This window comes from Carassius gibelio, chromosome B19, assembly GCF_023724105.1.
Source record: "Carassius gibelio isolate Cgi1373 ecotype wild population from Czech Republic chromosome B19, carGib1.2-hapl.c, whole genome shotgun sequence".
Lineage (NCBI taxonomy): Eukaryota > Metazoa > Chordata > Actinopteri > Cypriniformes > Cyprinidae > Carassius > Carassius gibelio.
Window position 1 is genome coordinate 18,495,309 of NC_068414.1, and position 25,181 is coordinate 18,520,489.

Below are 25,181 nucleotides of genomic sequence, written 5' to 3' on the forward strand. Positions count from 1 at the left end.
ACACAAACAAAAGAAATGGAAATTAGCCTTAAATAAAACAAAAAAAGGGGAGAGAGGAGTAGAGAAAACAAGTTGGTCTCTTGCTGTCTCCCTCTCGTTTTTTCTTTCATTGTGAAATTTCACATTGTGCGATTCAAAGCATTGTGTAAAGATCGCGCGGTACAAACATGTGGGATTGTTAAGGTAAATTAGCCTTCTCCCTGAGATGCTGTATGTAATTCATTCATGTTTTGCATGCAGGCAGCAATGTATGACACATTTTTAAATATTGTATCAGCCCTTATAAAAGCTTTGAACAGAAAATGTGAATTTTGTGAAGGTAAACTTGGTGACATAAAAATAGAGATGTGACATTATTAATCTTTTACCTTAAATTCATTCGGACATTTTACCTCTGTCCCTCAGTGTGATGTGCTAAACTCTTTTAGTTTTTATGCACTCAGCTTATGACTTTGTATACTGCTTGAGGGATTAAATCGAATATTTGAAGAGTTTATTTGCAAAAACAGATAACAAAGGTTTATATATATATATATATATATATATATATATATATATATATATATATATATATATATATATCATGTTTTTTATTAGGTTATCATGTTTAACCAAAATGCAGTGTGATTCAGATTAACTGGAATGCACAGTGAAAAAACTTGCTAAATTCGTAAAATTGTTAAAAACTGTGTGAACTCTTCATTTGTTCTTGTATAGTATTCATATTTGTCTGAAATATACTATTAAAAGACAGATATCACACAGGCCAACTGAAATGACCATGTTCTGATGATGATTTTTGACTGATAAACTAAACATGACTGTAATAATAATAATAATAATAATAATAATAATAAAGCTTTATGCCTTCTAATGACTCAGTTGTGGTAATTTGAATCAGGAAAAGTAATTTGTCTGAACCCCATGCAATCAAACAACTCAACAACCTCATAAAACAGAAAGAACTGAAGGCTATATTATATTTACAAACATGGAGACAATATGGTTGTTGCCTTTATATTTAGGTTGTCTAATTCAAAAGAAAAGTGTTGGAATATATTCCCTCCGGTCTGATAATTGTTCTACTCTATCTGTCCCATTTGTGAGAACTGAACTGGGAAAAAGGGCTTTTATGTACGCAGCTCCATTTGAATGGAATTTACTCCAAACGAAATTGAAATTACAAACTCTGTTGCCTATGGAACATTTTAAATCTATTATTCGGTCACTCGAAGAAGACTCATTGATTTGTAAATGTTTTTAAGTGTTTTAAATTGTACATTTGTTGTTTCAATTTGTAAGTGTGACTGTAACTGCTGTCCATTCTTGGCCAGGACTCTCCTGTGAAAGAGATTTTAATCTCAGAGAGATTTTCCTGGTTAAATAAAGGTCAAATAAATGGATAAAATGGTTCATGAAATATGGGTTTGTAGTTGATTTATTATGTATTTTTATCACACTTCCAAGCCTATAATAATTATAAAGCATTTTTTAATAAAACTATAATATACTTATCTTCAGATTTTAAATACATTGTGTACAGATATATTATACGGACAGATGTTATATGTAAGATGTTTTTATTTCATGTGCGTATGTGTTAGGTCTTGTTCAATGCATTTGACATCTTGGTTTTGAGGGTTTGGTTTGTGGACCCGCCCACCTAATGACGTAATGGGTTTCTTTAAAAGGCGTAACTCATGATTGGCTGAAACACGCATCCATTTGAAATACACAAAGCTGAACCAGGAACTACGTCGAGATTCTTCCCCTCTTTTAAGTGGTAAGTCTATCTCCTCAGAAATTAGGCTCTCGTTTTACACAGCTGTGAATTCTGCCTTACATTTAGATATCTGTTACTGGTCAAGGAAAATAATAAGAATATTTTTTTGCGTTTTGTTGCGTTTTGCTGTTTTCCAAAGAATCCAAACCTCTGTGTTTGTTTTAGCGCCCGCCCCCCGCACAGTCTGTGATTGGGCAAGACTTTCGGTTTCTGTGCTGTGATTGGATAATTCCGCTGACTGTCATAACTTCAGGTCAGGTTGCAGGAAGTGCATGATACGTTGACAGGATGGGAACTGTAAACAGTGCAATTCCATTACGTGGCATGCAGATGAATCGGTAGTCAACTATATGTTTATTGTCTTATAAATCATACTTGTATTCGTTTTTTTATTTTTTATTTTTTTATTTTTTTGTAATTGACGTAGTTATTCATTTGATAAGTAAATGTTTTGTGCTTATACTGATTGATTTCATTGCATGTGTGCCAAGATGCCTTTTGCATGCCACGAAATGGGATTGCATCAGTGAAACTAATGCACATACCCATATAATTACAGATTCTATTCATAATTTTATTTTACATAAAATAAATACAGTTCATGTCATAATTTAGCTTCTAGCTGCAATCAAGGTAACCTTTTGTATTGAACTTGATTACAAAAAAGCGTAATGCTTTCTTTAATTCGTTTTTTAATGCGGTGCTTATTTTAATCTTAAATCCCTTTCAAACCGAAACCTTTGTAGTTTAGCTTCTGAAAAAGGTTTCTGGTCTCAATTTGAGTCTTCAAAGTGCTGGTACACACAGCCCTTGGCAATCTCCCTCTATTTGTGGATCGACCACAGCTCACCCATGGTGTATTTTCTGCAATTTGGGAAATGCTATCTTTGAAGATTTTTATATGCATTAGATTATGCAAGGTTTATGTCTTTTTCTTTTTTCTTTTCTTTTTTTGTGTTTTGTCTCTGTTGAATGACCAGGTTAAGCATTTCATGTCTAGTGCAGTGGGGAATTTTGTGTTGAAGTTGTTCTGATTGGTTCCCTCTCCGTGACCTTACGATCTCTTGACTGCTGGTTGAATTATCACCGTTTACAAAGCCTAAGGGTATATGGGCAGAAATAAGACACAAGTTTTTCGAATATTATGGCCATGTTTGCCACTAACAGCCCTGGTCAACTTCCTTTAGCGGTCACACTCATTACAAAGGAAGTGTTTGGTCATTGCAGGTCATGCCCCTTGGCTTGACTCAAACCATGTTTTGCAAACACAGTAATGGCCCTTTTCCTCTGGCATCTTTGGAAAAGTAATCCAGTCCTCTTTCTCCCACTTTGTTGTTGCGTGTGGAGCTCTTGTAATTACATCAACTTCAAGTAAAGATTAAAGACATCAAAAGTAGGATGCTGAGATGACCCTTGAACTCATTTTGCATAGGCAGCCAAAGGGGAGGTTTCAGCTCACAGAGTCGTGCCTCAAGAGAGGATGAAAACAGCCTTGTAATTCTCTGTTTTCATGCACCTCTGCACTTCCTCCAGCTCCTCTCTGTTTTCCATGCTAATCAGTCTAGGCTCTCAGCACAGAGGCTGTACACCTTTCCTCGGGAGATCTCTGGCTTATGAGCCAAAATGGATCAGGTCGAAGGTCTACAGCTCGATTTCTCTGGGAGAGAATAGGTCAGAGAGGTTTAAACATCAACAGAAACATAGACTTGCCCTTTGGCTCATGTACCCTTTTTTCCAAGTCTTTAACAGAAGGAGCAGTATTGATTGCAAATAGTATTGTGAGGAGCTCAGAATCTTGATCAAGGGCTCCCTGACCACCTCACAATAAAAACAGCTTATGAGGCTGTAAGTACGGCTAATGCTTTAATGCACTTAACCTATTAACAATTTCTAAATTCCTTGCCTTTCAAATGAACCATTATAGCATACATCACGAGATAAGGTCTGTCACTTCGGTTGCTATGGAAATCAATCTGAGATATCTATTGGAAAAGTCAGAGCAGTGTAAAGCGAGATGGAGTGTATGCTTCTTTAATGTAAATGGACAATCTCTGCTGTGTTAAACCCCACTTTAATACACCATTGAATGAACAGATGCATTCAAAATACTACATGTGGCAATTTGATATTTTTTTGTATTCTTCTATGAGCATTTTTATTAATAAAATTTTTTAGATGCAGTGGCTTGCAATATATATATATATATATGTATGTATGTATGTATGTATGTATATGTATGTGTATATATATATGTATTCTGCATGCCACTGTGCATATACAAAACTGCCTCAATGTTTAATAATATTTGCAGGACTTTTGAATAAAAAATCAGGGTCATGTGGTCTATCCAGAAGACTAAACTTAAAACAGGAAATCGTATAAATGACCCTTGCATTCCCTCATGACTCTGCTTCCAAGTTAATTAATATCCTAAAAAAATCAGTGGTGCAACCCCCTAAAACAGAATGATAGTTATAAATAAATAATTAATAATATTTGTAAAAAAAAAAAAAAAAAGTGTTTATCTTGGAAAAAAATATTTACAATTATACTTGAAAATAATTCACAAGGTGTGTATACGCAAATATTTTATTACTTTATGCTTAATGCCAACACCACATTACTTTTTTTTTTTAAATCATTACTGAGTCATTAAAGTAAACCTTTTCTTGAATATGGTAGAAATGTTTTTCGAAAAACCATGTGAAACCAAAATGAATACAAAGAACCAATTAGAACCTTTCTTAGACCTCTGCAAATGCTCCAAACTAGATTTTTTTTAAATACTTTTGCTTTTCTTTATCATAGACCGTCATATATGTCATTGATCCAAAGTTTCAATCATTTTTATGAATCATTAACTTTAAGTAACACAATTAGGTATTCTGAAAATCATTTTCTACCCACATTTGAATAAATTCACAATACATCATTTTGACCGGAGGCATTCAGCATAGTGCAATTTAAAACAAATTCACTAGTGTAAGGGTGGTTTGCGGGCATGGGAAGATTTTCAAATAGACTATGTCTCGGATCGACCTTCGCATGATTGAAATGTTTTTCCCTTGCCACCTCTGGGGATGTGCCTTACATCAAATTCCTGTTTCTAGTTTCAAGATGCTTTCTGTCTTACATAATCACCCATGACTTTTGCAGCAATTTAGGATGTGATGCCCTGAAAGTGTAGTTCACGGCTGTGGTTCACAACTGGTGGGTCACAACCTGAAATAAAAAAAGTGAACTAGAGGGAATTAACTTCTAAATGTCAGAGGTTTAGTGGCATTTTCTCATCCTTAAATCCACAAGAAAGAAAGTTACAAAATTGTCAGTAGTTCTCAAAGTCAGTCTGTTGTGTTAATAGGATTTGTGAATATTTTATAGTTTTGCATTGAGTCACATTGCCATTCAATGTAAAATCTGGGTCTTGAAGCAAAACCGTCTGAGAACCACTGTTCTAGATAGTTTATAGATGATCAGCGTTTATCCATTAAGTGAGCTTTTGTAGTATTCCCATTCATGTGCATTTAGTATTTTGAGCCTTACCCATAGCATATGTGTACTTGAGGACTGCAGTAGCATTTTTCATTTGATTATTTTAAGCAAACAGACACAGAGCTCTCACTGTTCACTGTTTTTCCTCACTCTTTCCTCATACTTGGTGTATTTTACATTCTGTTTCTCTCTCAGGTGACTCAAGGATGGGGAAAAAGGATGCAAGTTCTGTCAAGCTGCCGGTCGATCAGTACCGTAAACAGATCGGTGAGAACCTCTGTGCTTTCCAGTAGGCTTTATTTTTTATTATGGATGTTAGTAACCTTCATCAAATATTCATCTGGTGTTTTCTTAAAGAGGGTCTGAAATGTTGCCTTTTCTCCCTCATTTCAGCCACTGTGATTATATTGCTTATAAATTTTACGCATGAACAGACTTGATGATCAGAATGCTGAGCTGGGAACAGACCAGCATGACTAAGAAAAACCCGTAATAAACAACCGCATGTATTGAACAGTCTTCATGTTTAGCTTCTATAGTCTCCATTTTTCTCTGACTTGTGCTTTCTATTGTATAATTTAGCACACAGCTTTAGAGGAAACAATCATTAGTTTTGCCTCCTCTTTCTTAACCAAGGCACTGTACGGCCTATCAATCATAGAAGTACTGGTTAGCATGCCAGCTGTGATAGCGGAAGGAACATGGGGCTTGTTTTATAACTTAGACAATGTCAGTATAGATGCTAGGGGCTATATGAGGAGAAACAGCACGGTAAACATCTAGCAAAGCTGTATAAATGACATTTCTCCAATAGCAAATCCAGTTCATTCTGGTAAAAGACCAACGTTTAAGGTGCGAGTTTGGTTGGTTGTGCATGTAACAAATTCACTGAGAGAACAACATTGATAGTGTTGAAAAGAAATGGTAGTTTATTCTGATTTACAGTAGTGTTAAATGTAGTACCGTGAAAAAGTATGGAGTCAGTAGATTAAATAAATAAATCAGTACTTTAATTTATCAAGGACATATTAAATTATTTAAAAGGTGACAGTAAAGTCTCTATCTATCTATCTATCTATCTATCTATCTATCTATCTATCTATCTATCTATCTATCTATCTATCTATCTATCTATCTATCTATCTATCTATCTATCTATCTATCTATCTATCTATCTATCTATCTATCTATCTATCTATCTATCTATCTCTCTCTCTCTCTCTCTCTCTCTCTCTCTCTCTCTCATATATATATATATATAATGTATGTATTCCATTTGAAGAGATTATATCAAAATCAAGCTATTGTCATTGAACACAGTAATTACAGAGCAGGAACCTGCCTCCACCTAAGCTCCGCCCACAGAAAAAAGTCAGTGTTTACGAACAGAAAAAGGGTCAATAGAGAAGTGTTATTGTTTTTGGTTCTATTTACCGAAGGAGGCGGGAACCGGCAGACAATCAACTGAAACTTTGATCATCAAAATAAACACAAAACAGCGCAACAGCCCCTCGCGGATGACTGTTGCGCACAAATAAAAAGCAAACACAAAATAAAGTCCAGGCCTGGTCCTCTCTCATCCGTCACTGTCGTCGCTCCATTTTTATATCCCTCCATCTCCTCCGTGGGACTCGAGACCGGTGGGTCGAGCAGGTGTTCCTCATTTCCCAATCACTCCACCGGCCTCGCTTCGGTTCCCACGTCTCTTGGCCCCGCCCCAGTCGTCACATATGTATATATGTGGATTTTTATTTTATGGATTCCTTTTGAAATGACTGGATTTCACCCCTTAAAAAATTATCTGAACAAAAGGTGCTGTTAGTCCAGTTGTGTTCTCCATTGTAAAAGAGGTTCTTCATTTTCATTGGAGGGATGAGATATGGAGACAATGTTCTATAATGGCACTAAAGCAATGTCTTTTTTCCATTGGCACATCGCTGATGTAATTTGCAACACACCGTGCCGATATAATCTCCCTGCAGAAAGAACCTGTCTTATGCACATGATTTTATGTGAGTTCATATCGCACCCTTTAGTAGGACTATTAAGCTTACGTTGCTCCGTCACCTTGCCTTATTGTGCTTGTGCTGCATGACTGTGCTGGCAACATAACAAGCTGAACTCCTGCTGGAGCCTTCGAATCTCAGACATATCCCATTTTGTTTTCTTTCTTTTGCGTTTCATCAATTCAAAGTTGTAACAGCAGGTTGTGGACAATTGAGCCCCCCCACACCCCCACCCAGTCCTCCCTCAGTTTGCTTTGAAAAGAAGTCTATATCAGCCTATTTCAGAGAATCGCTGTTTAACAAAAAAAAGCTCCCAAAATAGCGTAAAGCAACACAAAGGAAGAATACACATCATAATTTGAGATTGTAATGGGAAGGTAATTTTTATCCTGACAGGTCTTGCTTTTCTCTCTCTCTCTCTCTCTCTCTCTCTCTTTTTTTTTAGGAGAGAAAGCTTTTGTGATGTCAAGTACTTTGTAGAGCTGCAGTAGACACATTGACTTTAAATACTGTTATTAAGTTGCATAATGGACTCCGGAGAGCTGTCAACAACCAAAAGGGTTCCTCAGGTCTGTGTGGTCATCCCCCTTGAGTCAAGATCATTCACAGCATCCTTTCTGCCTTTGTCCAGCAATTATTTGCATGACCAAACACTCAGACACATCCCTGCCTATTAACTATCTCTGTGAGCATTTTTGTGTGAATGTGAACTCAGCTGATCTGTATATGGTCTTAATATCTCTGATATGAGGGCTGTATGGAGCTTGTATGTTACAGATCTTCTCAGTTCTCAGGCAGAACGCTCTCTTGTGCATCACGGTCATGTCACAGTGTGTAAAGGTTGCACTCTCTCCCTCGGTGTATAGACAAAAACTCTCTATTTTGTGTCAAATGAGTCAATTTGTTTACAAAGGCAGAGTTCAAAATTAACAACCACCTTACTAACTATTAATAAGCAAATTAGTTGTTTGAGGCAAAAGTCATAGTGAATGTTTTTTTTAAATAGCATGAATATATAATTATCAGTGTGACATTTATTTTTTTGCTTAGCTATTTTTGTATTTCTTTTTATTTTATTTTAGTTATTTCAATAAAACTATTTTTTTATACTTTTTTTTATACTTTGATGTTGTTGGGTTTTTTTTATTAAGAAAAATAATCCCCCAATATTTAGATCAGTGGTCAATAATTTTTATTTTTTTATTTTTTTATTTTTTTCATGTCAGAACATTTGTATTTGGTTGCTTGTAATATAATACCGTATTTTTCGGACTATAAGTCGCACTAGACTATAAGTCGCATTTATTTAGAACCAAGAACCAAGAGAAAACATTACCCTCTCCAGCCGCGAGAGGGCGCTCTATGTCTTCAGTTTAGACTACAGGAGCGCCCTCTTGCGGCTGGAGACGGTAATGTTTTCTATTGGTTCATTTCTCTTGGTACATTTCTCCTGGTTCATGTCAAATTAATTTTTATAAATAAGTCACACCTGACTATAAGTCGCAGGACCAGCCAAACTATGAAAAAAAAGTGCGAATTATAGTCTGGGTAAGTGTGACATTTTGTGAAAAAGATTATAGAGGCATACACTCTTAAAATAAAGGTGCTTAAAAGGTTCTTCACAGTGATGCCATAGAACAACCAAAGGTTCTTTAATGATCCATTCTTTCTTATCTTTTAATAATCTGAAGAACCTTCTTTCGCCACAAAGAACCTTTTGTGAAACTGAATTTTTTAAGAGTATAGAATATTTCTTGCTTTGTTTACCAGGGTTGGACAGTAGTTTTTTTTTAAAAAACTTTCTTGCATTCATATAACAGGAATAACTGCAGAGAGCTTTTCTGCACTCTCCAAAGAGCTTGTTTTCTCCCGTAATGAAGTGCAATTTGTGAATTAGCCAGATCATGTTTGAAAAGCGCTGGGCTGAAGGGAAGGGAATCTGTCTGTGGATGAGGAGTCATGTCTTTTGAAATGAAATCAGCTGCAGCAGTTTTGAAAGGCACCTTTGGCCCTGTGGCTTGATTCTTGTCACTTTCCTGTCAACATCTGACAGCACAGTGTGTACGGAGAGGTCATACCGCTCAAGTACACAGGAAACAATGGCATGCTATATTAGAGAGGCTCCACTCTGCTTTTGGTAAATAAATTGGGGGAGATATCGCTCTGCGGTAATGCAGTTGAATGGTGATTAATGTGCGAAGGTGCGTTCAAAGCCCGCTTCTGTATCGCTGGCCAATTTTAAAGCAACCGTGGAGAGACAGCAAAGCCAAGAAGGCCATTGAGTCGTCATCATCAGCGAGTGCTCACGCAGAGAGAAATGCCTCATTGAACTCGATGGCACGTGATACAGCGTACTGGCAGGGCCACAAAGTCTCGCTATATAAACAATTTATTTCAAACTCTGATATGATTACAATTAACTATTCATTTGGAACAGATGGCTGAGGCTGTTTGTTGTGGGTATTTACACCACAACAGGAAGTTTCAAGAAAAATAAGACACACACCTAATCTGTCCCAGTTGGCTTGGAACAAAACGAGTTTTGCTTTCAACACCATGTAAAATCTCCGCAGGTGCAAGCGTAAACTCCTGTAGACACTAAGAGAGACACAAATACAGTCATAATATGTTGAAGGATTATATGTGTTTGGATTTTTATATTTTTGCCAAGTAAGACGTGTTCCTGGATCAACATCTTTTGTCCAAAAATACAGACTTAACCCAATCCCTACCCTTAAACCTAAACTTACCACCAGTGATTTATTCTTAAAATCAGTGGGAAATGATAGCTGATCAACAAGAGTGTAAAAGTACCTAACCCTGATTGTATGTTCCTGGATCAACAAGGATGTTTGTCTAGGAACATGTTGTACTTGGTGAAATCACGCTCACCATGGATGCACAGACTAGACCGGCTAGACAATGGCACTGACTGTCATTAGGTATTGGGACTAAATCCTTACACCCACTGTCAGACCCTACGCCTGTGCAGTGGGTCCTGGGTTCCTCCTGGTGCCAGGCAGTTCCTGGAGGATGAAGGAATTGATAACACTGAATGGCCCTTACTCTCGCTTGACTTAAATCCAATAGAACACCTCTGGGACATTGTTTCGTCCATCTGACACCTCCGGGTTGTTCCCCATTGAGATCTGATGCTATTTCAAAGTGTTCCTTTTATTTATTTATTTATTTATATCATTTTTTTTTTTTTTAGTCTGAGTAGTCTATAATCCTTTTTTATTTTTTTTATTTTTTTTTTATATATCTACAGATATTTGGTGAATCTTTACAAATAAATATACAGAACAACAATATAGTATTCACAGGTAAAATAACCTATTTATTTTTCTGTTAGGATAATAATAAGATAAATACTATTAGGATACTTTATTCAGAAGTCAAACTATATTCACAATTGAAATGTTTACCTTAACAGTTAGACATTATTCAAAATGAGGAAATACATTTCTCACTATTCAGATCACAAAACAACTTTGCTTATAATATAATAATAATAAAACAATATGTTTTTATTATTGTTGTTGTTGTTATCAAAACCATTTTTATCATTGTAGTCTAATAAAGATTTATATCAACAAGCATAAATAAAAAAATAAGTAAATAAAGCGTAAATTCAGTCAATACTAAAGCTTCTTTTGCCTTAACAAATGCAATAATCAAAACGTCTACATTAGATTGCAGTAATAAAATGTATAATATGCAGTTGTAATATTGTTCTTTTAAATGGGAATGCTGACACAGGTCATACTCTGAATAATTTAAAGGGTTGTACTGTGTGCCATCATGGTTACATGGTGTCCCTGTAAATGCCCCTGCAACATTTTACTCTATTTTCTTATTTAAAATGACATTCTTTTTGTTTAAAATATAGATTATTATTGTAACATTGTTGGTTCGATTGCTTCTGTTGTTCTCATTTGTAAGGCACTTTGGATAAAAGCATCAGCTAAATGATAAATAACTGTAACAATTACTGCGGAAAGCTTGCCTGATGATTAGGCCAACAGCAAAAGTTGCTAAGACTGGTCAGTAATGTTTTCAAGGTGCGAATGGTCAGTTCAGTTTAGTATTTTGCACCGATGATTGGCATTAATGCCCTGCAGTCTCTTCCCACAGAGACCAAGCTGAGAACTATTCCACAAGTCTCTGCAAACAAACACACTGTTCATTATTTAACATCCAAGTCTCTACCGAACCAAGCCATCATTCAGCACTGGAACACAATAACAGGATGTTTACCTCTGATAATGGCCTCTCGCAGGCCTGCGTCGCACACAGAAGGTGCACCATAAGGCAGAAGAGACCTGTGAAAGTCCCCGGGGAGGGGTCAGTGTCGAGCTTAGGCGTCTGAGAGTATCCAGCCCGGCAGTCTGCTGCTGAAGATGGATAAGGACACTCTCTCTTTCCCCGACTCCATGTAAATAAGTCTTAATGAGGCAGGAGTTGCACTTGAAATGGCCCCTGTGTGTCAACAGCTCTCACAGAGACCTTGAGTCTAACCCGAGTCTGCTGCAGCCACTGAGGACGGCCCCCTCCTTTGCCCACCAAGCTGTTGCCTTCCCACTTTCTCACTTCTATTCCTTCGTTTGTTTGTTTCTAATTAGAGACACCACGTTCCTCGCACACCTTGCACACAATACGCTCCAGGTGGTGGCTTTGCCGGCAGGTTTGTTGCAGTTCTTGCCTGATAACTGTCACTGAGGTGAACTAGTGCGCTCAAGATTTGCTCTCCGTGTTAACAGCGCACTAGCACTGCTTACTGCATACTGTGTGCAGTATGCAGTGCACTCTGTATACTGCCTACTGTTTCAAATAAATAGGGTGCGAAATCATATGCATTCCCATAGGCAAGTGGGTAAATGACACTTACTATATTTATGTTGGTTTCATGTGGTTTTAAAAATAACTTATGTTTTTCAGAAGTTTAAATATACCTTAAAAATAATGCCATGTAACCAAGTGCAAAGAAATAAAGTGAAAAAGTGAAAGTGAAGTGACGTGTGGCCAAGTATGGTGTCCTATACTCAGAATATTTTCTCTGCATTTAACACATCCAACTGCGCGCACACACACACACACCCGAAGCAAGGGGCAGCCAAGGTGCCCGGGGAGCAGTTGGGGTTTCATTGCCTTGCTAAAGGGTCTCACCTCAGTCATTGTATTGGAGGGGTTATTAATAAATAACAAAAAGTAAAAGTTTAATAATACAAATTGTATCTTTACTGTGTGTACACATCTTTAGAATTATTTCCACAAATATTTTAAAATATATTCTAATGTTTTGTTTTTGGTAACACTTTATTTTAAGGTGTTGTTGTTACACTGGTTACATGTACCTACTATTATAATAACAATAAATTATGCATAATTACATGTAAGTAACCTTAGGCCAAACCATAACTTAAATAAAGTAAGTACATGTAGTTAATTAATATTACCCAGTACTTAAAGGTATAATTGCAATGTAACAAGGACACATTTACAGTACATTTAATTATGGTACTCCATTTTAGCTGCACCATATGACCCCAATTAAGAAAAAAATGAATAAGTAGTGAATCAGTTTTCTTAGTGTTTTACTCCCTTCTTTTTTGTCTAATAAATAATAAACAATTAAGGCTTTCTTTTTAATATAAGGTTTTAATTTCATTATCTTAATGTGTTTTTCTTCTTCATAACGAAAACAGGACATACATTTTTGACATTATGCCTCCAAAAATATCAAAATGATTTTTTGTTTTTCTGAAATAAAAAAAAGGTCATAATTTAAAAGGTGCAAGTCATTATATGCATGAATAGCATTTTATTTTATTTTAAAAAAACAAACAAACAAAAAAAAAATTCAAGGACAAAAAACACTGCAGGTATTAGGGAAACCAAGAACATTTGGGGGCATTTCTTTTTATTAAATTTTGTGTAAAAGCCACTTAACTTTTGCCCGTCTGATCCAATTAAAAAGTCAATAATTAATGTGGAATAAATGAGTTTGTGATAGTCCATCTTTGTATATTTAAGATAACCTCAGACTAATTCAGTCATGCATAAATTAAATACTAATTTATCTTATATAAGATAGTACAGAAGGTTAACAGGATCATATTAAGTCATGTTAATAAGGATTAAAACAGGCAAATACATTAAGGCGAACTAAGAATGCTTCAGCAAAATGCATTAGTTTAATGATTCGTAATAGAACGCTGATGAATACAATAGCAAATGCATTATATTTGTTTTATTAAAACATTATTCAGCTGTTAAATGAAGAAAGCTTTCAGCCTAACTCAAAATGCAAATGTAACTCCAAATGTCACATGGCAGGAATGACCCGAGTGCCTCGTTTTTTCTCTCAGGAAAACAGGATTACAAGAAAACCAAGCCGGTGCTGCGAGCCACTCGGCTGAAGGCGGAGGCGAAGAGGAGTGCTCCGGGAATCAGGGTGAGATGGCTGTCTTTCATTCTCATTACCTCCCCCTCTATCCCAAATGATCCCTTTCTCCCCCATCTGCCAAACCACACACACACACACACACACACATTATTCATCACACCTCTCCAACCTGAGAGCAACTCAAGCAGTCTCCATATTGATGAGGCAGAGAAGAGCTGTTTGACTCTCAGAGGAGTAGCTCTCTTTCTCCCTCACCATCTCCTTTGCTTTCTCTCGATTTTTCTTTTCCTCTCAGCTGTCACTCCAGAATAATAATCGAGAGTTTGAGGAAAAAGCTTTTTATTCACTGTCTTTGTGTTATTTCTGTGTATTAATGGCACTGGCTTGGTCAAATATAACTGTCAATGTTGCTTTTACTGTATTAACCTTTGGTGCATAATTTGTCGTGGACATTTACGTTGTGGACATGACATCTCAAATAATACCCGACTGTATAGACTTGCACTGAAAGAGAAATTTGTCCTGTATATAAAGACTGGTTTCAAAGAGATTGTAGTTTTGTGTAGTTCACCCCCCCAAATATTTTATTTTTAATTTTTTTTGTCATAGTCACCAAAAATATTTGGTTACCAACATTCTTCAAAGTATAGACTCTTATGCTTCACAGAATAAATATCATACAGGTTTGGGATTATATTAGGGTGAGTAAATGATGACAGATTTTAGTGTGAAATATTTGTATTATTCTTTTTTAAGTGTATTTTTTATTTATTTAATTATTAGTTTTTATGTGAACATTAATGTATTGATGCGTGTATTTATTGTTAACTTTATTAATCAAAACAACTGCTTTCAAACGATCTGTGAAGATACTCTCTTCGTCCCTGTTCATTTTGGCAAGGGTGTTATTTTTGGTTGGTTCTTGGCATGAGAATTTGTGGTGCAATATGTTTTATCAGTTCTCTCAGAATCCAGAGCTCCACATTGGGAACTGTTGCCAAAACCGCTAGTATCCATGCGAAGACCTCTCACTAACAACAGTGATCTGAAACTAATTCATAATTCATAAGCTGCAATATTTTCACAGTGGACTGAACAATGTAGAAACATAGCTGAATACAGCTTAAAACATTGCGCTTGCTTGTATTGGGTTTAGTTTGGTATGAAGAAATCAAATGTGAGGGCTGAAGATTAACTGGTCTTAGCAACTCCAATTGTTATTGCTAGAAAGCCAAGCCCTCATTACAATTCTTCTAAGTCTCATTAGTCTTTTATCCAATTACTGAGAGCTTAAAACAGAGAAAATTATTTACATGAATTCCATGTGCATGTTTTAAGAACCTTCTCGCCCTTAATGGATCCAAATGTTCGTTTGGGACATTTGGGAGCAATTAAATGTCTTTCCATAGGTATGCGTGAAGCCTATGAGCTCAGTGGATAAAATATCTGTTTACTGCTGAAAGCAGCATCCCCTCATTCTGTCAGAAATGTAGTTTATGGCGTACAGATTTGGTCATTGACTTGGCACATTTCTGAGGAACGTGGACGCCGATTTGTTTGTTCTGGTTCGTAATGTGACTAATGGACCCCTGAGCTCCAAGCTTGAGTTTTGTTCTGGTGAGCACTTCTCTGCGGTAGGTCTCCTTGGCTTTGGTTTTCTGAGGAGTTGACTCGTACTTTTACCACTTGTTTTTCCACAGGCCATTTTCTCTTGGCAAGTGGCTCTCCATCTATGACCATCCCTCACTCAACCCGCCCAAACACACACACGTTCTTCTTTTTCGTCTCCCATCGTTCTTTAGCGTTGCTCCCATTAGTTAGTTCTGTGTGAGGCTCAGGAGAGCAGGTTGAGGCTGAGGTTCGGGCCATCCTGGGTCCGTGTTGGCAGTCTGCTCAATCTGCTGTTCTCCACTTGTAGGCCAGTTGGTTTGCTGGGATCTTGCCTGCCAGCTTGGGGAGGCAGCGGGCGCTCAACCACCTGCTGTGGGCACTGCTTGGCTCCCTGGTGCATGGCTGAGCGGATGGCATCACCTGGCATGGAGTAGAGGTGCTGGCGGCCTCAGCTGTGTGGGGCGCCTGGCCTGAAAAAATCAGTGCCAACTCTCGAGCCCTGGAGCTGAATATTGAAAGCCTGCTGGCCAACTTTAACTGTTTCACTCTTCAGTACATTCCATTGCATGCATAAATGGGTCCCAGTGATTTTTATCTAATGTTATAAAATGCCCAAAAGTGCCGTAGTAGTACCACATTTTTGAACATGTTGATACCTTCTGGCGGAAGACGCCACCACCAAGCCTCTGAAATAAATGTTTAATTAATTTATACATTTTAGTGAAATAAAACCAGAAGAATAGTCTAGAATTAAAATTTAGTTGTTAATGTTTAATTAGAAAATTCTGTGTTTTGTCTGCGCTGATTGCATGTGGTCAGTGCACTGATGTATATGTCAGTGTTGTGCTATAGGTGTCCAGAGTTCGAATCCCGGGTCGAATCCCGGTTCAAGGACTTAAATAAGGATTAAGTAAGACACCAGCACCAGGCCTCTGAATTTAATTAAGTTATGTATCCTTAAATTATATAGAAGTATAATTTTAGTGGAATGATACATCGCGTAATCTAGAATTTAACTGTTTAGTTGTTCATGTTCAGTTGGAAAATCAATCAATGTGGAACAATCAATTCTTAGAATATTGAACAATTCTTAGAATTCAAATTGTGTCATACATGTTCATTACTATGACCATGTATGACAATAATTCTGTGAATTATAAATAAGGCTAAAAATTACATTAGGGATTCATAGATATTTAAAAATTCTGGTAAATAACCGTTTTTACTTTTTGCTTGTTAAGCAATAAATTGCACATATGAAATTTCTATTTTATTTTGTCTAAATAAATTAAATCCAAGAATATCGATAAGAAATAACAGTAAAAACTAAAAACGTAATTTTAAATCCTAATAATCAGTTGTATAATGTACAATATAAAATGGAAGTTTATTACGTACATTTTACAGTGTTATCAATTATTATTTTTCTTAGTGTAAATGCATGAATAAATATACAGTTTTGACTGTAATATAAAACCGATATCGGCTAATCATTGACATGGCACTAATACAATACATCCCTAAACTAAATGTAGTAGTTGTAGACATTGCTTTCTGTATCACTAGAAGACAAGACCCTGAGCTCTCTCATAAAAGAGTATTTTAGATCATATGTGTGTCTCAGACCTGCATCTTTCGCTGTATGCAAACTGCGTTTATGAATCCCATTCACACCTCTGTTTATACAGTCCGTCAACACTCATATGAGTGAAACTTTCAGTTTTATGCCTCAAAAACACACCCTTCCTCTCTCACAAAGACGCTGAAGCACGGCAGCTAGCGGTCGGCAGAGGGTGAGGTATTACAGCACACCTGGGTCGGCTGAGATAATTACACAACCACTTAACACGGGGAAAATCCCACTTCAGCTGTTTCTGTTGGATGCTGATGCCGTACCACACCTGGCCGTGAGGGCCAAAGTTATGAACACAGGACTATAGGAGAAAATACCACAGAATTGTGTGAAACCAGAAAACCGTGAGAATTCATACAAGGACACATGAGGAGATGCGAGTGTGTGTGTGTGTGAGAGAGAGACAGTGGCCTGTCGCCAGATGAATGGGAACTCACTCCCGGCATGCCACAGCTGCTGCTGAGAGCCACATAATGCTGTTGGGAATATTCCAGCATTTTCCATCAGAATGTGGGAGACTGAAGTGTAGGCCACTGAATTACTAGCGTCCTCAAGACAACAAGGTCCCCTCTTTTCACTCACATACCCTCATCTGACAATTTCATTTTCATGCAGCCTCCTCTGGACTTACTGTATATATTTTTCCTATCAAAGAATATGAGACCACATCTGTATTCATGGCTTTTTAGTTTTCATGATTTTTTTGGGTCGAAAAACATGATGCTCCTTTTTCTGTCCAACTGTACTTAAACAAAAATAAACCACAAATGCAGAATGGTTGTTATTGGTAACTAAAATCATTTAACATGATTTTAGTAATTGGAATAAAGTTGATATACAATAAAATTTAGATTTGCTAAATTAATTTTATATATATATATATATATATATATATATATATATAATATATATCTCACACACACACACACACACACACACACATTCATACATAGATACATGCATCTCAATAAATTAAAATGCTATGGAAAAGTTCATTTATTTCAGTAATTCAACTCAAATTGTGAAACGTGTATTAAATTATTCAAAGCACACAGACTTAAGTAGTTTAAGTCTTTGGTTCTTTTAACTGTGATGATTTTGGCTCCCAATCAATTCAAAACACCTGCAAAGGTTTCCTGAGCCTTCAAAATGGTCTCTCAGTTTGGTTTCAGTAGGCTACACAATCATGAGCCACAATTATTAATTGCCAAAGAAGCTGGCTGTTCACAGAGTGCTGTATCCAAGCATGTTAACAGAAAGTTGAGTGGAAGGAAAAAGTGTGGAAGAAAAAGATGCACAACCAACCGAGAGAACCGCATCCTCATGAGGATAGTCAAGCGAAATCGATTCAAGAATTTGAACTTCACAAGGAATGGACTGAGGCTGGGGTCGAGGCATAAAGACCTGTCAAGGAATTTGGCTAATTTGGTTGTCGTATTCCTCTTGTTAAGCCACTCCTGAACCACAGACAACGTCAGAGGCATCTTCCCTGGGCTAAGGAGAAGAAGAACTGGCTACAGTTGTCTGTGGTCCAAAGTCCTCTTTTCAGATGAGAGCTTTTTGTTTTGAATTTCATTTGGAAACCAAGGTCCTAGAGTCTGGAGGAATTGTGGAGAATCTCATAACCCAAGTTACTTGAAGTCCAGTATTAAGTTTCCACAATCTGTGATGAATAGGGGTGCAATGGTTTTTCAAAAAACAAAAGTCAATGCACCCGTTTACCAATACATTTTGGAGCACTTCATGCTTCCTTCTGCTGACCAGCTTTTTGAAGATGCTGATTTCATTTTCCAGCAGGATTTGGCACATGCCCACACTGCCAAAAGCACCAAAAGTTGGTTAAATGACCATGGTGTTGGTGTGCTTGACTGGCAAGCAAACTCACCAGACTAGATTCTCTATGGGGTATTGTCAAGAGGAAAATGAGAAGCAAGAGACCAAAAATGCAGATGAGCAGAGGGCCACTTTCAAAGAAACCTGTGCTTCCATACCACCTCAGCAGTGCCACAAACTGATCACCTCCATGACACTTTGAATTGAGGCAGTAATTAAAGCAAAAGAAGCCCCTACCAAGTATTGAGTACATTTACAGTAAATTAAAATACTTTCCAGAAGGCCAACAATTCACTAAAAATGTTTTTTTTTTATTAGTCTTTATGAAGTATTCTAATTTGTTGAGTGAATTGGTGTTTTTTTTTTTTTTTTTTTTTTTTTTTTTTTTTTAATGTGATGTATTATTATTAGAAAACATTTTTATATCAAATCAGTCAGTTTGGTCTAACTAAAATGTATGATTTTTTTTTTTTCACATGACTATAGAAAAATACAAAACTGGAAATGATATCGAGAGGACACCTGTAGATGACTGTGTCAAGGTCATAACCTTTTGGTCTTCATAAATTAAAGACTATGTTAATATTTGTAAACCAAAAAATACTTTGAGAAAAAAAAAAATATTTTTTAAATACAGTCTTAAATGTATATGCAAATATTTTCATAATGTTACTTGCTTGAACCTCTTTACATTTTTATAGTGATTATTTTTTTATTTTTTTTAAATAAATGGACAGTCTTATTAGCCATTGACACTCTTGTAAACAGGGCACATTTGAACTACTTTGTCCCTTTGTTGCTATTCAGTCTGTATTTAAAAATTTAGAAACATTTCACCAGAGACAAATGCAAAACAATTCCTTTTGGATGCGATGACACTTAGGCTCTGACACAAAGTGGTTAAATAATGAACTTGAATCAGTGTGAGCCTCTGGTAATGTATGAAACTAAAGTGCATGAAATTTAAAAGTTTTCCAATTAAGAGAGGCTTAAGCTGTTTGGAGCCTGGCTGGAACAAGATAAATGCAGCGGGCAGCGAGTGCTAATGAGGACATACACACTGATGACTGCCGCCACTGCTTGTACACAGATAGTCATGGCCGTCGTGGATGCTTTTAATAGCCCCTTACAATTTATCTGCTAGAATTATTATTAGCCTCCTGTTTGCTGGGTGGCTTATCTCTGTCTGCCTGGGGTGGATGTGCATGCTTCTCTGTGTTTGATGTGTGTGTGCATGTGTTTATGTGTGAATGAACACAGGAGAGGGAATAGATGGATGTGTGTGATTTATTATTTCTCTGTCTTTCTGTCCATCTTTCATTCTATGTTCTTCTGTCTTTGAGGAACATTCTTTAAGACGTCTACAGGAGGATGCATGATCCCATGGATTAGTGATCAAACAACAGGCAAAATCATTGTCATTCATCACATTCCTTTAGCTTATTAGTGAATTAAGTTCTTGTTTCACAGGTTTTATATTTGATTGGATTGGCTAGCAAATATATAAGTGCAGTCGTGCTCATGTTTACACACCCCTTTTTCATTCATTCATTCATTCATTCATTCATTCATTCATTCATTCATTCATTCATTCATTCATTCATTCATTCAGAACAGATTTGGAAAAAAATAGCATTCACTTGCTCACAAAATGGATCCTCTGCACTGAATGGGTGCCATCACATTTAAAGTCCAAACAGCTGATTCAAAACATCACAATAATTAATAATAAGTAATTCACCCAACTCTAGTCCATCAATTAAAGTCTTATGAAGTGGAAAGCTGATGTTTTTCAGAAACAAATCCATCAAGACGGTTTTAAACTTCAAACTATAGGAGTCCATGATCCTTAATATTGCTTTCTCCAGTGAAAAAGTAATCTTGTCTGAATCAGGAGAGAAATATGCAGAGATCAAACACCGTTTATAAGCAAAAATGGTCCAAAACCGTTTTAAACAAATATGTTGGAGGATTATTATATGAGCAGATGAGATGGAAGAAGCATTATTATGAATCATGGACTTGTACTTTATCCAAAAACAACAGTTTAAGTTAAAACGCATTCTTTATGGATTTGTTTCTTATGAATATGCAGCTTTTCACTTTAACTAGACATTACTTGATGGACTGAAGTCGTGCTCACTTGGATTACTTGTTATGCTTTTATCAGCTATTTGGACTTTCATTCTGACGGCACCCATTAACTGCAGAGGATCCATTGTTGAACAAGTGATGAAATGCTAAATTTATCTACATCTTGGACGGCCTGAGGGTGAATACATTTTCATCTAACTTTCATTTTTGGTTGATCTATTCTGATGAAAGTTTAAACAGGTGTATAATCTTTTAAACAGAAAAAGTTCTCACAGCTTTCTTCAGTGTACTTGCAGTTTTCTCTAATTGTAATTAATTAAAAAAAAAAAAACAAAAAAAAAAAAACATCAACTTGTGAATGTTCCAACGAGGGCAAAAAAAAGTCCCACAACCACACAAGTTTTGATTAGAAAGTTTGATAACGAGTTATCAAGAAGAAAGAACAATTGCTTTGTTAAATACTTGAGTGCTCTTAATGAAACCGAGGTTGATGAGGAATGTAATTTAACACAAAAGGTAATAAATGACTGCTTTAAATCTAATTCATGCTTGAATACCATTCCTTCAGCCATCATCAATTTAGCTCAGGCATTAAGCTCCCAACAAGTCTTAATTAGAACAAAGACATTTCTGGGAGATTAACTTTCTCTGAGCTTGCTGGGTCTGCCAAACCCTATTTGTGTCACAGCGAGAGGAAAGATAAAGAGCCCAAAATATACTGATACTTCTGCTGAGCATTTGTGGTGTGAGTTACATATCCGTGTTTGGTTATAATCAGTCATGTGTCTATGAGCATGCATTGAAAAGAAAGTGTTTCATTCTCAAACTGCTAGATAACGGCATTGAAACATTATAGGTATTTTAAAGCAGTATTAAATATGCATTTTAATAATGCAACAAAAATCTGAAAAATTAAGGCTTAGAACCTTTTTGGCTCTATAGGCTTCCTTATTTGTAGATTTTAAAAGGTTCTTACAGTTAGATTATAGTTTCTTCAGATCAGTTGGTTTATGGGTTATTTTTCTGAAAAAATATCAAATAAAAAGTTCTTTATTGAACTTTATGAAGTTGTTCTACGGCTTCAGATTGTAGTTTTTTTTATTTTTTTTTTTATTTCATATCTGTATATGTAAGAATGAAACTGCTCATTTCAGAATCATTCTGTTTCCACATTGGCAGATTAATTAAGTAAATTATCGAAGTCTATAACATTTTATGAATAATTTGATGCTAGTGCTCTGCCTTAAATTCTTATTAATAGTTATTTATACAATGTTTGAATCAGAAAGAGTAAACTGTTCTTCTTTTTCTCTGATTGCAGGATATCATATTGGTCTTTGTAGCGGTCTTGGTCTTCCTGCTAGTCGTCTATGCTTTCTTCTACCTCAACCTGAGCACAGAGCTGGATCTGGATTTGGACATGGACTGAAGGACTTTTCTTAAAGGATTCTGGGTGGCTCAACCCATGAACCACTCATGGTGTGCCAGCGGTTTCATAGTATTACACATTTGCTATATTTGTCCCCTTTTATTCAAGCTGACACTGAAAGAAGATGAGTCTTAAAGTGCATAGAAGCATGAAGTCAAAGATTTTCTTCCCGTGCAATGTTGATATTCTTTTTGATTATTAATAAAGCTTCACATGTCCCACAGCTTTGGGATTTGAAGAACCAGCTTGTTTTCCATTTGGATCTTTTAGTTTTAAAGGAATAGTTCATCCAGAAATGAAACTTCTGTCATCTTTAACTCACTCTTGTGTCTTTTGAAAAGCATTTGGCTCTCTGCATGAAACACAAAAGGAGTTATTTATATCACAATTTCTAGTGTTTTTTTTTTTTTTTTTAGTATAACACTCGATTTTCACTGAATAGCAAATATCAGTGACAAAGCTATTACCAGGAAATTTCTATGTTGCTTTTTGGAGTTAGACAAAAACTGGTCCATCTTCGTTTTCACTTAATGAAAAAGAGCAGCTCGGCTTCTAAACTTCTTATTTTTGTTCCACAAAAGAAGTCATGCATGTTTGGAATGACATGAAGGTGAGCAAATGATGATTAACTTAAATTTTTTTTGGTGAACTATCCCTTCAATCGTTTCCATCTCACTATGGTATATTAGCACAGATGGATTCATTTTTAACCAAATTGGTTGAAATTGTATTACATAATCCATTGGCGATAAAAGCTCAAAATAAAATCCCCATCCTGTGGAGAAAATGTTTCCGATAAATGAGGGAGACGAGAAGGCATATTGCATTCCGTACCACAAACACTTCTTCCAGATCTAGACATCTCAATGCTGGAGATCAGAGGCAATCTGTGATCTTGTTTGTGTGTGTAATGCTGACATTCTCCGTCTCGTTTCTCGTCATCGTACAGCTCATTAGCATATCAAACATAGCATTCTTTGGTTACTGAAAGCTAAAAGAGCATCAGTGAAGAAACCTAACATTCCCACGTAGACCTTGATGTGCTTTTTTTATGTCACCTCTAGAGATGTATAGAAACCGCACTTGAAGCATCATCAGCCAGCATGAGGTGCTGTTACTTTAAGCTAGCGTGCATCTTTTGATCTATCTCAGAAGATAAAATGCATGGCCCTGCCTTGTTCTCTGACTTCCAGTGCTTCCTTTACACACTGCTGGGCCTGTGTGTGTGTGTGTGTGTGTTCGTCAGAGTACAACAGAGTCGTAGGGTGGAAAATGAAAGGCTGAAGCTGATGACATTCAAAGTTCATTTACATTCTCTTTGTATAGTGCATTGGATCTCATACAAACGCACAGCAACGACTTATTTCATTCCAGGCCGTGAGAGTTGTTTTATCTTTCCCTGCATGAGGTATATGTGTCTAACTCAGGACAACGGCTTTGCTACTCAACCCTTGTTTTCCTGGGATGTCTGACTGTTATCATTAATTCAAGGATTGATACCCTATTGAACAAAACATTTTTGTAGCCTGTCTTTGATTTGGACTCGAGAGCTTTCCAAATTCTTTCATAGTGAGACCGAACTAAACCAAAACAAAGAGTCCCGTGTTCCTTGTTGACTGTTTTGCTTGTTTTTCTTCTCTTGTTTCTATCATACTTGAGATAAAATAATAAACATTGTCAAAACACGTTGATATTGATAAAAGCTTATTGTTTTTATTTTCAAAATTGTATAACAATGTTGAGCATATAAATAGTATCTGTTTCAGTGCCTTGTTAATGGCAAACAAACACACACACTACCAGAACGAAGCACATTACCCTGTGCACAAAATTAAAGACTCAAGCTGTGTTCACATTCACAAAGTCCCTACACAGTGTTTACTGCACACTTAGTAGGGAGTATCTTTAAAAGATGATTATGTATAAATAGAAATAAGCAAAACGTATTTTAAAACATTCTTATCATTGGGATATCGGCAGTCATTTATCACTCAATATAGGGGTTTAAAATTAGCATGACAAATTATACAAAAATAAAATTTAATAAATATTTAAGTTATGTATTATAGCAGTTTAACAAATAAAAACACTCTTTTGAAGTCACTACTTTTGAAGTGAAGTGACACATCAGTGTTCACTTATTAAGAGGTTTAAAAAATAAATAAGTCTGTGACGTTTAAGGTAAAATAGCAGCAGCTGTGGTTGCCTGAACTTTACTGTTGTCACATTTTAGATCTGAATTTAAATTCACAGTAAAAAAAAAAAAAAAAAAAAAACATTTCATAATTTGATGAAAAAATGACAATTTAAATGTACAAAATACCAACCTGTTGAACTATTTATATCTGTTTTGTATCTTTGTAATACATAGATGTGGTAGGTGAAGAGAAAGTCACATGATGAACCAAAGCTCCTCACAAACCGCTTTTCCACAAATACTGAAATATGATACTGAAATAATGTAATAAACACTAATTAAGCAAAGTTAGATGTAAGGTAACACATTGATTTACACAACTGATAAGAAGAACTAAAAAGAAACCGTTATTTTAATGAATATCTTCAAAGGTGAAGTGTAATGCAGGGAATTCTGGGAATGTCAATTTACTGTTTTCACTCTAAATTATGCAACGACTTGTTCTTTTTCACGTTCAAAAACTCATTTTCACAGTATTGTACTGTAAAATTACATAAACTGTACATAGTCATTCACCATTTATAATATGGAAACGTAACCAATTAACAGTTTATTTTTTTTAAAAATTTTTTTGCAGTGCATTAAAGCTTTTTGCCTACACACTTTCTCTGATTTCCTAGATTCTCTCGCTAGATCAGAACAGTGCACACACCATATTTTTTACCAATTTGCACACTAGAATTGTGTCACTTGT

At 36.1% G+C, this 25,181-nt stretch overlaps 1 protein-coding gene across 4 annotated transcripts; it reads left to right on the plus strand.

Moving 5' to 3' along the window:
* Positions 1-1,696: 1,696 nt before the first annotated feature.
* Positions 1,697-23,992, plus strand: triqk (triple QxxK/R motif containing). Of its 4 annotated transcripts, XM_052585058.1 has the most exons (5): positions 1,720-1,783; positions 1,949-2,036; positions 5,471-5,542; positions 13,653-13,738; positions 22,183-23,992. In XM_052585058.1, the coding sequence occupies exons 3-5, from the start codon at positions 5,482-5,484 to the stop codon at positions 22,288-22,290; spliced, it is 255 nt and encodes an 84-aa protein (XP_052441018.1). In that variant the 5' UTR covers positions 1,720-1,783; positions 1,949-2,036; positions 5,471-5,481; the 3' UTR covers positions 22,291-23,992. The 4 variants fall into 4 exon arrangements, with proteins under 4 accessions (XP_052441016.1, XP_052441015.1, XP_052441018.1 ...); XM_052585056.1 differs by lacking the exon at positions 1,949-2,036 and having other exon boundaries at positions 1,697-1,783; XM_052585055.1 differs by lacking the exon at positions 1,949-2,036 and having other exon boundaries at positions 1,706-1,783; positions 5,471-5,564.
* The last annotated feature ends 1,189 nt before the right edge of the window (positions 23,993-25,181 follow it).

What these genes read in the sequence shown, in the direction of transcription:
- triqk (XM_052585055.1), top strand. Translation starts at nt 5,482, where the DNA reads ATGGGGAAAAAGGATGCAAGTTCTGTCAAGCTGCCGGTCGATCAGTAC. An exon ending in GAGAACCTCTGTGCTTTCCA is followed by an intron (nt 5,565 to 13,652) that starts GTAGGCTTTATT and finishes TTTTTCTCTCAG; the next exon opens with GAAAACAGGATTACAAGAAA. An exon ending in GGAGTGCTCCGGGAATCAGG is followed by an intron (nt 13,739 to 22,182) that starts GTGAGATGGCTG and finishes CTCTGATTGCAG; the next exon opens with GATATCATATTGGTCTTTGT.